This window comes from Beauveria bassiana (genome assembly GCF_000280675.1).
Source record: "Beauveria bassiana ARSEF 2860 unplaced genomic scaffold BBA_S00013, whole genome shotgun sequence".
Classification (NCBI taxonomy): Eukaryota; Fungi; Ascomycota; class Sordariomycetes; order Hypocreales; family Cordycipitaceae; genus Beauveria; species Beauveria bassiana.
Genome location: NW_007930848.1, coordinates 12,023 through 25,157, shown reverse-complemented (window position 1 = coordinate 25,157; position 13,135 = coordinate 12,023). Strand labels below are relative to the sequence as shown.

General features: G+C 50.9%; 2 protein-coding genes across 2 annotated transcripts; one reads left to right on the top strand and one right to left on the bottom strand.

Annotated features, from left to right (window-relative positions):
* Positions 1-129: 129 nt before the first annotated feature.
* Positions 130-6,717, bottom strand: BBA_05125 (RNA polymerase Rpb1; the record flags this gene model as incomplete). Its single annotated transcript, XM_008600222.1, has 4 exons — positions 130-846; positions 914-1,020; positions 1,644-6,475; positions 6,536-6,717. 4 exons carry the CDS (start codon positions 6,715-6,717, stop codon positions 130-132), a joined length of 5,838 nt encoding a protein of 1,945 aa, XP_008598444.1.
* A 1,919-nt stretch (positions 6,718-8,636) lies between these two features.
* On the top strand, positions 8,637-11,624 carry BBA_05124 (ATP-dependent protease La; the record flags this gene model as incomplete). The annotated part of the gene is made up of 4 exons (XM_008600221.1): positions 8,637-9,105; positions 9,173-11,217; positions 11,273-11,442; positions 11,537-11,624. 4 exons carry the CDS (start codon positions 8,637-8,639, stop codon positions 11,622-11,624), a joined length of 2,772 nt encoding a protein of 923 aa, XP_008598443.1.
* Between the last annotated feature and the right edge of the window lie 1,511 nt (positions 11,625-13,135).

Sequence of the window (13,135 nt, the reverse complement as noted above, 5' to 3'; positions counted from 1 at the left end):
TTTGAGAAAAGAATCATTGCGTCATTCCAGTTCGGCGAAGATCATCCTATGTCCGAAACACCAAGTATTCTGTACAAAAATCCGTTTGTCCACCGTTCTTCCACACTCGATTACCCGCGCCAGATTCGGCTAGTATTCCAGAATCGCCCACGTCTCGTCGTTTAGTGTAGTATAAATCAAGCCCTGTCCCAAGAGCTCGTCCGCCGCCGTCAAAACATCGCGCGTCGACATGCCCGTCGAGCTGGTGACAATGTTGATGTCCACACCCTCGTTGCTGCCCGGCGCCGAGCTCAAAAAGTTGAACATCTTCTTGGCGCCCGGCGAGCAACGCGTCAGCTTGCTTGCATTTTGGCTGGCGCCACCGTCGTAGGCCGCGCCGCCGTCGACAAACATGGAGTCTCCGTGGGCGCCGCCGCCATTCTGCTGCCCGCCCGCGCCGCCGAGGGGCCCGCGGGTGAAGAAGAGGTGCACGTACGTGGCCTCGAGCATATGGTAGTTGACCTCGTTGAAGTCGTCGACGGGGCGGATGACGTGCGCGCCGACGTGACGCTTGTTGGAAAAGGACTTGAGGCGGCCCCAGACGCGGACGTACGAGTCCAGCTCGTAGGCTTCCGGGTCCTCGGGCTTGTCGCCGTCAATCCACTTCTTGACCTCGATCTGGCCGGTCCCGTCGTCAATCTTGAGCGTGATATTTGTCGCCTGCGCGTTGACGCTGCGAATTTGGCCGACAAATGTGACTTGCGGAGCGGAAGCACCGTCAATCTTGAAGTCGCCCCCAGAGTACCCCTCCTCAGCCTCGACGACTTGCTTCACGGTAACGGGTCGTAGTGATTCGTCTTGGTAGGCCTGGTTCAAGGTCAATTAGCATGAGGACTAAAACACCCTCGACAGAGACACTTTCTGCAGTACGCACCTTGCCGCCGCTCTGGCTGCCTTGCTGGGAGCCATCTGCCATGAAACCGCCCGAGTCATCACCGCCCTGGGCACCGTATCTCGTTTTGGTAAATCCTGTATATGCTGCTATTGTATATCTTTTATTAGCATTGCAGGACAATTGAGTCTTGTGGCAGATCTGAGGAATTTCCTACACATTCTGGGCTGTGAATTGGTTGTGTGATCTGGTGCGTGCAAGAGGGAGACGCGTTGTGACGCGCTTCGATGCGCGCTCCAAGTTTAATGGGCAGGTTTTTACCCACTTGCCACCCTGCTTGTTGCCTGGCTGCCGTACCCAACGGCAACGCCAGAAAGGACGCTAATATTTTATGAGTCCTGCTTCTTGCAGTCTACTTTGAACCCCCTCTCCAATTGTTCCATGTATTGTAGCAATTCGTCATGTCAAGAAAAATGAGCCCTACAGCACCCTATCTTCATGAATCGCCTACCAGTAAATTAACCAGGACAGCTCAACGAGCCATCTCTCGTGACGTCGCTGGTTGTTGCCCCGCGGCTGAGTGGGGTGGATGAATGCTGACCGTGAACAATGACACTTTGCCACTGCCAATTTCTCACATGACAATCTGCGTCGTGCAAATAGGTAAATCAGGTGAAATAGGTACATCAACAAAACTTTCGAGTATATACAAAGCTCTATGCTAAAGACTCAACATGATGCGTAGGCATCCTCGTCAAAACATCAAAACTACCAGTTCCCAGCTTGCCCAGTCGGCCCAGCACCAACCGGCCACTTGGCGTCGTCAAATCATCCCAGTCACCATCCAACACGGCATCCTTCAGGAAGGCCAGTGTCGTCTCGAAGCTCATCTTTGTAAAGGGACTGACATTGCCCTTCAGGCCCATACGGCTAAAGGCTGTGAATGCTCCGTTTCTCGTCATGTAGTCCGCAATCAGATTCAGGTGTCGGTTGTCCACCGAGATACCGTGACCACCGAAGATGCCACTGAGTTCGCGTACAATACTGCCTCTGCATGCCTCGACACCATACATGGCAAGCACCGCGGCAACATCGTTTGTCTCGATCTTGTCGGGGTCGATGTAATCAGTAAACATCTGCATCGCGCGTAGATTTACTCCCGACGCCGTAATAGCCCCTTTAACATATGCGCAAGCACCGACACCACGAATCTCCCGAATCATAGTCTTGCTCACAGCGCTCTTGACAAGGTTCAGCATCAAAAGCTTGGGAGAGTTCGAGTCGAGCTCAATTGTGATGCTGCACCACGCTCCCTCCTTTTCGTCACACTTAAAGTCGGACACCTCGTTGAACGTGTCTTTGACGCGCTCCCCTCGCGCCGTACTTGTAGACTGCATATCGTCATCCTCGCTGTCATCCTTGTTGTCATCCATGTTGTCATCCACGTTGTCATCCTTGTTGCCATTCTCTGCAGGCGCACCGTTCGAAACGCCGTTCATTTGCTCGTCTTCGCTCTCGTCCTCGGCATCTTGAACCATGGCCTGCTGGATTGCGTTATCCTCGTCATCATTGTCGCCGTACGACACCTCCTCGCCACGGTTTGCTCGTTGCTTGGCGCTGGTAGCATCTGCATCGTCCCCATCGTCATCATCTTTGTCGTCATCGTCCCGACTCTCTGCACTTGTTTCCGCCGATGCCACCTCCACAACACCAGACCGAACACCGATTTCTGGTGTGGCTCCAGTGCTCGGGCCGCTTCGCTTTTTGATTTCCTTCTTCATCAATGCGATTATTTGGCGCATCAGCGTCGATTCGAGGGAGTTCATGACTTCGGGAACTGTGATGGCATATGTTGGGCAGTATTCGTTTGATGGGAAGAATTTGATCTTGATTTTGTAGATCTTGGCCTGATTATAAATCTTACCACGGCCAACCTGCTCCTCAACGGCAATATCATTCACAATGTACCCCAATGGTGTCTGGCTGATCTTTTTCGTGAAAGTCTCGGCTTCATCGGGAGAAATATTCGCAAGAGGATGAAGTTTCATAGATGGCGTAGAAATAACAGCAGAGGCTGTCATGAGAATTTCTCGGAGTCGAGGAATACCCTGAGTCACGTTCGTGGCAGCGTGACCAGCCAAATGGAAAGTGTTTAGTGTCATTTGAGTGGAGGGCTCGCCGACAGACTGGCCAGCAACGATACCAACTGCCTCACCTGGTTCGATAAGAGATCGCTGGTACTTGAGAGCGAAGAGGGTTTCAGCGTTTTTACGAGTGAGAGCGGCGCTGTTTTGTGCTTGCTTGTGGCTGCTCTTCTCTCGAATAAGGCCGCTTTTGTTTTCCTTGACATAGTTTGACATTGCCTCATAGAAAAGCTCCGACATGGCGAAAGTGTTTGTAGTGGGATTATAGGAACCGATCAGAGGATCCTTGGAAGTTGTGCCCTTCGACTTGGCATGCTTAACAGCGCTTTTCATGTACTTCATGAAGGCATCTCGGTTCGCGGTTAATGTCTCAACGACCTTCGTATCGTACTTGAGCTGCACAACTTCCGAGGCAACGTTTTCGAGGATAAAGTCAAAGTTTGTCAGATATTTTTGCTTGGTGACATCAAGACCGTCTTCGCCGTAGAGAAATTGGATCACGGAGCCATCTGCATCGCGGACGGAGGCGTCATACGAGACCATGAGGCCTTCCAGTCCTTTGATAATACATCGCTGCAAGTAGCCTGAGCGAGATGTTTTGACGGCTGTATCGATGAGACCTTCACGACCAGCCATGTGATGGAAATAGTACTCTTGAGGACGAATGCCAGTAAGGAACCTGCTGCGAATATACCCGGCGGATCCGATGTGTGTCTCAAAGGGCTTGAAGCATGGAAGAGTCTTTCCGCTAACCATCAATGGCACACGTCTGCCTTCCAAAACCTGTTGGCCCAGGTTGCAAGAGATCAGAGAAGCGTTGACTCGAGAACCCTTGGCACCAGATGTAGTCATGGCCTGCATTTGGTTTCTCGGGAATGGCTTCTCTAAACCATTCGGAATGCAGACCTTTTGGACTTCGGCAGTGATGTCTCTCGATCCCTCATTCATCAACAAATCCAGACACTCCTGCTTCTTATCTTCGCGCGAGACTTCCTCAAGACGTTCAAGTAAAAGGTTGTTGGTGGGGTCTGTGTTGTCAGGTAAGGAGACATACTTGGACGCAATCTTGAGACCCATGTCGCTGGCCTGCGCCAGAGCTTGTAAGCGAGCCTTCTCGCCAGCTTCTGTAAGTCGCAGATCGTCCATGCCACAAGAGAAAGCTCGCATGTTCAAGAGCCTCGTCAGCAGTCGTCCTAAGCAGCTCAACAACTTGCTGGCGATAGCCGCGCCATAAGCTTCATGAGCAGCATGGACAAGACCTCCGGAGCTTTGGCCGATTTGCGACTTGTCTAGAATGCCGGTCACCAGTTCACCATCCTTAACTAGCACAACACCTTCTTCGGAGTTGGTGCCCCATTGCTCTGCTTTCAGCTGTGTGGCTCCATGCATCGTCAAGCCACTGCAGCTAGCAGGCTTGAGATTCTTTAAGATTGTGGTTATAACTTGCTTTCCAGTCCACCGGTGGACGGGCTTGATGATGGCTGGTGGCACAAGCTCGAGTCGCTCCGAGAGAATATGACCACTCTCAGGTCGTAGAGCGCTATAGATGAGAGAATGGTAGTCACCCTTGGTGAAGAAGGTGTCGCGATTGCATAGCGCAATCGAAACTGAAAGATGGTCTTGAATGAGACCTCGAAGGGGTTTCCCCGCGGTGCCAGACAGGTATTGATGATCGGTGTCGGCAATTTGAAGCGCCTCTGAGCGCGCAACCTCGTTCTGAGGAAAATGCATATTCATCTCATCACCATCGAAATCGGCATTATAACTGTTACAGTTCGCATAGTGCATTCGAATCGTCTTTTCGCCAGGCAACACTCGAACACGATGACCCATCATTGAAGGCTTATGTAGTGTTGGTTGACGATTCATGAGCACGACATCGCCGTTTGTCATGTGGCGATGGACTTTCTTATTCTTCGTCTTGGGAGCATTTGCGTTGGTCGGGGCGAGCAGTTGATTAGCCAGCGATATGCGATCGTCAACTGACTTGTTTCGAAGGTTGACAATTTGGCCATTCTCGTCCTCAATCGCGATTGCACCTGGCCATTTGCTGACACCGTTGATGACAGCTTGCTGCATATCTCTAAAGTTGTGACTCGTAACAGGCTCCGGATAAGTCAACTTCTGAGCGAAAACAGGGGGAACGCCGATTTCATTAGTGTCAATATTAGGATCAGGCGAGATGACACTTCGTGCAGCATAGTTGACTCGCTTTCCCATCATATTCTTTCGAAACAATCCCTCCTTCTTCTCGAGCTTTTGCTTGATGCCGTCTTCAGCGCGCTTGGCAGCGGCTCCCTGGACGGGGCTCTTATTTCTATCAATGAGCGTGTTCACGGATTCTTGTAATTCAACCCAAGCATGATGCAGTGCTGTTATATCCGAGCTGCCGTTTTGCACGTTGCTGTGCAGTTTAGCAATTTTGCCGTTGGCGCGCAAAATGTTTTTGTAGAGACTGTTTTGCGGCGCTTCCGATATTTCCGTGTCGCCAGTGCGAGCCTCGGGACGGAATCGATTGGGGGGGACGAGGAGCACCGTGATGAAGAACATGTCAGGGGTCGTTTTCGTGGTCCTCTTGGTGGGCGGCTTGGCGTTATAAAGAAGTGAGACGAGTTCTTGTTCCTTGTTGAAGAGCTCTACCAAACGAGCGTGGACCTCCATAGGGCTGATGTATCTTTGATGCGCGGCTGAATGACTAGTATTTGTAGTCGTAGTCTCTTCTTCGTCGGCATCTTGCATTTCAACATCTTGGCTCGAGGGAGATTCATCTTCGCCTTCGTCCTCGCTCGAGTTGTGAGTGATTCCATTCTCTTGAGGCTTTTTGGCCATGGTCTTTTGATATAGTCGCGACATGGCATCGCCGTATTTGAGGTTTCGTGCAGCCATCTTGACCTTTTCTTTATCGGAGAGCGCCTTTTCGAAAATTTTGACGAACGCATCTTTGCGATAGGTCGGGGAAATGCCGTTGCAGCTAGCGCATTCACGCTTCTTTATCACTTCAGAGAGGAATTCCTTGATGACTTCGCGACGCATCTGTCCTGTGCCTTCGTGCTTGCCCTTCTTAATGTCACGCCTCGTCTTCCTGCCGCCGCGAAGGCAGAGCTGGACGTACTTTTCTCTCTTGCGCGTGACATTGTCGATGGAGCTGGTATCGTCTTCGGCTTCGCTGCCGTCAAGTTCGAGGGACACAGAGGCCTCAAGATCATCGCTGATGTCGATTTCGCCGATTGCCCCAACAATGTGCGCTTCGTGGACAAGACCGTGTTGCAAGAGGCGGAGTTTGCACATGTACTTGTGCAGGTCCTTGGCCGGCAGTCGAAATCCCTTGCAGTATAGGCAGGCAGATCGCAGGAGGTGGTAGACCTGGTCTACAAATATCGTGTGGTAAACAGGGACGGGGAGCTTGATGTGGCCCGGGTGGCCTGGGCAGTATAAGTGGTTTAGGTTACAAGTTGTGCATCTGTGGAAGAGACAATGGTTAGCTAGACGCAAACAACTACGAATTGAAGGATTTTCTTACGGTGAGTCGCCCCATGAGCCCAGAGCAGGATCATAAAGACCGCCTGGGACAGGATTGAGCATGCTATCGAACGTGCTTTCATTCTCGATGCGTTTGACGGAGACGGCTTCGATTTCGGCGGGGGAGAGAAACGTGAATTCAACCGACTCGACCTCAGATGAGACGGGCTGTGAGATATTCATGCCGGGCAAGTGATTGGGGCCGCAATCGCTTGCGGCGCGGTTTATAACATGAGCTTGCCTGGTTCTTGACGACCAAAAAAATGTGATTGGCGGCGAGCAAAAGCTGCAGTACTATTGCGCTTACAAAAACTTTTGGGCGGTGGTGGCTGGCAAAATGTGGTGTTGCGGGTCTGGGCTGTTGGCGGCGACAGCCTGCTAACTACCTTACCAACTTACCTACCTACCTCTAGATACCTACGCACGCGGGGGGTGCTTTTTAATATAGCCAAATTACGTTATCACGTAGAAAATATCTTTTTACTATCTAGTGAGGGTGCTGGATTATCTAGCACATGTTAGAGCTAATATCTATTTATTCTGACATATCTGAGCGACTTGACAGTGTTACTAGACAGCAATGAGACAGTGCAAACGGGAGACGCTGTAGGGGCTATGTTAGAAAACACCCCCCTCCCGCGTAGGTAGGTATTTAGGTAGAGATATTTCCTTACAGAGAGGTAAATAGTACCTAGTGCCAGGCAATGGTTAGGTTCCTAGGTGCAGCAACCAATATTCTACTTTGTTATCTACGCTGGTAAGTAACCGTCGCGCATCAACACCGAGTAGTTGACTACAGACTACAGAGGACTAGTTTTCCAAATGCTATTCCTGACGTTTCCTGGGGTCTAATGTAGTTACTGTATGAGGACTACATACTTAGTGCAGGAGTCGGCGCGAGCAAACTCCGCCCGGCATTCGGCGTTTTGACTGCTAGCGGGATACTACCCCGCTTGCCCGCTATAAGCTGGGCTGCTCCGATCCAGGTGTGAAGAACTGTCTCGATCAAATGGATGCAGATGGCTGGGAATTACTCCGTATATATGCTTCAATCAATATACCAGGTGGCGACAAAGTATCAACATTCAACACCGACCACAGGATCCGGTGCATTGGCTGGCTGCGTAAATTGAAAGCAGCTGTGGGAACCAGCATTGGCGAGGTTAGCATGATGAACTCACTCCGTGGTGAAGCGAGGTCTCTGTTCCGGGTGGATGACGCGAATGCCAGATGCTATATGCATACCCCGCTTCCCATGTTGCGTACGAGATGCCACCCTGGGGCTGGGGCTAGATGCGTCAACCTTGTGATTTGCTACGGGCTTCAAAGATAATGCCGGGAGGTTTCTAGTTAGCAGTAAGCACATGTCGATGGCGTTGGCGATGGCGAATAGGTAGGAGCACGTGACTCGGTTATATTGGTACTTTGTAGTGTAACGGTACGACGGTGCCAACAATACCAACACCCACTCTTGCCACTGTATTTATTGATTTAAAGAGTTCTGGTCGGCTTTGGCGGGCCGGCGTCGCGCATTCTCCGGATCAGTGACGTACCTGTAGTTAGACACTCGGCAAATCACAACCATGGATCAGAGTCGGAATCTATTTTTATTTCCTCAAAGATTGAAATCATCTGTGCAATCGCAGGTGAATTGTCTCCACTGATAGACCTATGTACGCACACTACCACACTGCGTAGCCGTTGTTGCCTTCATAAGCCTTGACCTAGCCAACTAGCCTCGGTATATGCGCACTTCTCCACCCCCAGAGGCTGCCACAAGAGCGCTAACAGGTCCAGGCTCACTCAGCACAGCGCTCGTCGCCGCCCATAGTGTTATAACCCCGGTTCACAGCCCGAACGGACCCCCTTCGGCCGTCTCCCACCTTGTCTGGCATCTGACTGCAGCTTGGGTCCGTTTGTTGTCTGACATCAACCTTTCAACTCTCTTTGACAGCAAACAAATCATCTTCATCTCACAATCTCATTTCTTGTATAGTTGCCCTTAATCTTCCTCCTCCACATTGTTGTAGGATACTTGTGCATCTCGCACGCTTGCTATTGACGCTGCCCGCCACTCGACCGACCGCTTCACACAAGCCGCCATGGGCAAGGCGCAAAACATGAACCTACCTTTGATACCGCTTCCTCGGGATACCATCCTATTGCCGGGTTTGGTCCAGAGAATCTCTGTCACGTCTAGCCGTCCCGATGTCGCCGCTCTGCTCGCACATGTCTACGAGCGCGCCGCCTCCAAGGGCCCCGACGGTCGCATTGATAGCGTCCCCATCGCCTGCGTTCCAGTCAATTCGCCCTTTGTCGGCCCCAACGGCCAGCTTTTGATCAGCAACGGCGAGGAAGTTGACGCCTCTGCTATTCAAGACGTTAATCCGGGTTCTGCCAAGAAAGGTGATTTGTACCATTTTGGAGTCGCCGCCAAGATCATCGGCATCGATGGCCGAGGTGCCGACGAGTTCGCCCTGCGCGTCGAGGGAACATCACGCATTCGGATCGATGCCATCACACGGGAGCGACCGTACTTTGAAGGCCAAGTAACATACTTCAATGATGACAGTGAGTGCCCTACACATGGCCACCATGTATCATAACCATGACCATGCTAATGTCCGCCTCTCCTCAGTCGATATCGCCGATAAGCAGCTTCAGGACCTTTTCGCCCTACTCAAGGCGCAATCCCGTGAACTCATCACCATTTTGCGGATCTCTTCCATGCTACCACGCACCAAGGCCGGTCCTACACTGTCACCTACCGTCACTAAACGCCTCGAGTTGCTCATAATGCGAAGAGAGATCAAAGAAGCTGGATTGTTGGCCGACTTTATGGCCAACCTTGTCGAAGCCAGCCACGAGGAGAAACTCGGTGTCTTGGCTGCCCTCGATGTCAAGGTTAGAATCACAAAGGTTATCGAGCTTCTCGAACGCCAAGTTGGAGGTATCAAGAACAACTTCAAGATCACAACCTTTACCTCTGTACCCGTTCAGATTCTCGACCGATTGGGCGAAAACCAGGTCCGAAGACCCAACTCTCCCCAACACCTGCCGGGCATGTCCTTCATGCCACCACCAGGTGGTAATATGCAGGGCGGCAATGACAACGAGGATCAAGAAGCCAGCGAGATTGATGAGCTCAAGAAGAAGCTTCAGAATGCTCAGCTCCCACCAGAAGTTGCCAAGGCAGTTGACAGAGAGCTTCGTCGTTTGCAAAAGATGATGCCTATGAATCAAGAGTATCAGGTCACTCGCAACTGGCTGGAGACGCTTTCGGAGATTCCCTGGGCTGCCGTCACGGACGACAGACTTGGGCCCGACACATTAACGCGAGCGCGGAAACAACTAGACGACGATCACTACGGGCTGGAAAAAGTCAAGAAGCGACTAATTGAGTATCTCGCCGTCCTTCGTCTCAAGCAATCCATCAATGACGAAGTCGAACAGAAGCTTCGGTCGGAGCAGGCCCTTGTTCACCAACCCAGCCCGAATTCTGAGCAAGAGCACCAGCAGTCTGACGCTGAGGCTGCCCAACTCGAGCTTTTCAAGTCGCAGAAGATGACGGACAAGTCGCCCATCATGCTCTTGATTGGACCTCCCGGTGTCGGAAAAACTAGCTTGGCTAAATCAGTTGCTACAGCCCTTGGTCGCAAGTTCCACCGCATTTCACTTGGTGGAGTCCGCGACGAGGCCGAGATTCGTGGCCACAGGCGTACCTATGTCGCCGCTATGCCTGGTCTCATCGTTCAAGGTCTTCGCAAGGTTGGAGTCGCAAACCCAGTGTTCCTACTCGATGAAATCGATAAGATTGGCATGGCCAGTGTCCATGGTGATCCTTCCGCTGCTATGCTCGAGGTTCTTGACCCTGAGCAGAACCATACCTTTCAAGATCACTACATTGGAATGCCCATTGACCTGTCCAAGATTCTCTTTATTGCGACGGCGAACAATTTGGACACTATTCCCGCACCTCTACTCGATCGCATGGAGATGATTTACCTACCCGGCTACACAACGCTCGAGAAGAGACACATTGCGTTGCAACATCTTGTTCCCAAGCAGATTCGCGCCAATGGTCTGTCGGAGGATCAGGTCATCTTTAATGAGGATGTCGTATCCAAGGTCATCGAGTCGTACACTCGCGAAGCTGGCGTTCGAAACCTTGAGCGCGAGCTTGGGTCAGTCTGTCGGTCCAAGGCTGTGCAGTTTGCAGAGGCTAAAGACGGCGGTCGCCTAGACAAGTACAAGCGTGAGCTTTCTGTGGAAGATTTGGAAGATATTTTGGGTATTGAAAAATACGAAGAAGAGATTGCAGAGAAGACGAGCAGACCTGGTATTGTCACTGGCTTAGTTGCCTACAGCACCGGCGGCAATGGAAGCATCTTGTTCATCGAAATCGCCGACATGCCGGGTAGGGGAACTGTTCAACTCACGGGAAAGCTCGGTACTGTTTTGAAGGAGAGCGTCGAGGTGGCACTCACCTGGGTCAAGGCTCATGCATTTGAGCTTGGTCTCACGCATGATCCCTCTGCTGATGTCATGAAGAATCGTAGCATTCATGTGCACTGTCCCGCTGGTGCTATCCCGAAAGACGGGCCCAGCAGTGGTATTGGACAGGCTATTGCTCTCATCTCTCTGTTCTCTGGCAAGCCAGTTCCTCCTACGATGGCCATGACGGTAAGAGACGCAATATATCTTGCTGAGGAACAATTGCTAATACAGTACAATACAGGGCGAGATCTCACTGCGCGGTCGCGTGACTGCGGTTGGGGGCATCAAGGAGAAGCTCATTGGTGCCCTCCGAGCTGGTGTGAAGACGGTCATTCTTCCTGCGCAAAACAAGAAGGAAGCGAAGGACCTTCCACAGGAAGTCAAAGATGGCTTGGAAATCATTCATGTGAGGTAAGTCAACTTTTGCACATTGTGTGCGACTCGTCTCATTAATATCTTGACGTCTATCGAGTAATGATGCACTAACACGCAGCAATTTCTATAGCCATGTCTGGGAGGCCATTCGAGTCGTATGGCCGTACTCGCATTGGGCTGCGGATAGCCACTTTGCAGGCATCGAAAGCCGACTGTGAGCGTACACGGATGTTTGCGCGGGTGTACATGGGAGTGACGCACCATTATTTAGCCTGCGAAATTGGGCTTCAAGGCCATGGTACTTGTGTGCTTGTATGATGGATGCATTTTTTTTCTTTTTTGTCTTGTTTGACAACGATCTAGTTTTCGTCATAGCGATGGGATGAATTCTTTTCCGCCATGGATTTTAGAATATCGGTTTTCTGCTCTGTTCTATTGAATAAATATTTTCACTGGTATGTATGTATCCACACGGGGTGCATGTCTCTTTCCACAGTTTGTCCTCTCATCGCGTCAAGTTCGGATTCTTTTCGCGATATTAAGCAGTGGGTGGCATGGCAATATGTCGAGCAATCTACAGCTTGTCCACAGTGGTACTCCGTACATGGCTCAAAAATACCGACTGGTTCATGCGGGCCGACCTGTGGCTCTTGAAAAGAAATACGATATTATACAATAGTCGGAAGCTTCCGCGCGAAAAAATAAAATAAAATAAAATAAATGGCTGCAAATGATTCCACGACCCGCATGCCATGTGAGCAGTTTCTGTCAGCCAGTCAGCCCTCCCGGTCAATAAGAAACAGATATTAAGGGCTTCCAGGGTCAGCATGCCAGAATGAAGCCACTGCAAGTTGAAGTAGACGGATCTTGCCGAGAACGTCGTCGACTAATAGCAGTCAACAGGAATATTTACAAGAGGTTGGGGTAAAATTAAATGTGGCCCATGTGAGTTGAGTTGCGGCATAACGGAGCTTAAAGCCTGCAGCCTGCAGCTTGTAGGTGGCAAGGGAATGAGTCGTACACAACCAAGCAATGCTGTTTCTTTTTGGGCATGATTGCTGGATGTGGATTCTCGAGTGACGTATGTACGGATACTTTGGCTTTGCAACACCATGGCCTGAAAAAAAAAAAGGATCCGTGATCTGCGACGTGTTTGAGCACAGTACATGGACGAAGCGAAACAAGGTGATCAAGTGTAACCAAGTTCTAGGCGCTACTTGTTGATGCGAAGCCGTGCTGGTAAATTAGATGCGTCCCAGCCAAAACTTGTTGGTGGCACTTTGCTGTGGATATGAAGCGAATCATGTTCAGGTATGTATGTATGTATCGACCAGGAACTTGATTCTATAGCCAGACCTTTCTTTTCTCTTGTGGCCGTTGCCCGCATCACAGCCTAGTTACAGGGAGGGAACAACATTTATACTTTACATGTGCATCATAAAAAACCCCCCACTATTGGCGGCGGGTAATATGGCCGGTATGCAGGCCTACCCGCATACAAATTATGACCTTGCACTGCCTCGTTATAACTCTCGGCAAATAGGAACAATATAACTCTCTCTCTATCTCTCTCTCGCGCGTTGGCCCCCTGCGACAACAGATACGAGAGAACTTGATCACACACACAGGGTGAATCAAGCAGCGGAAAAGGGTTTGTCCGCGGAGTTGACAGAATGAATTGGTTTGCAACGAACCCCCCCCCCCCTTTCCTTTCCTTCCTTCCCCGGTT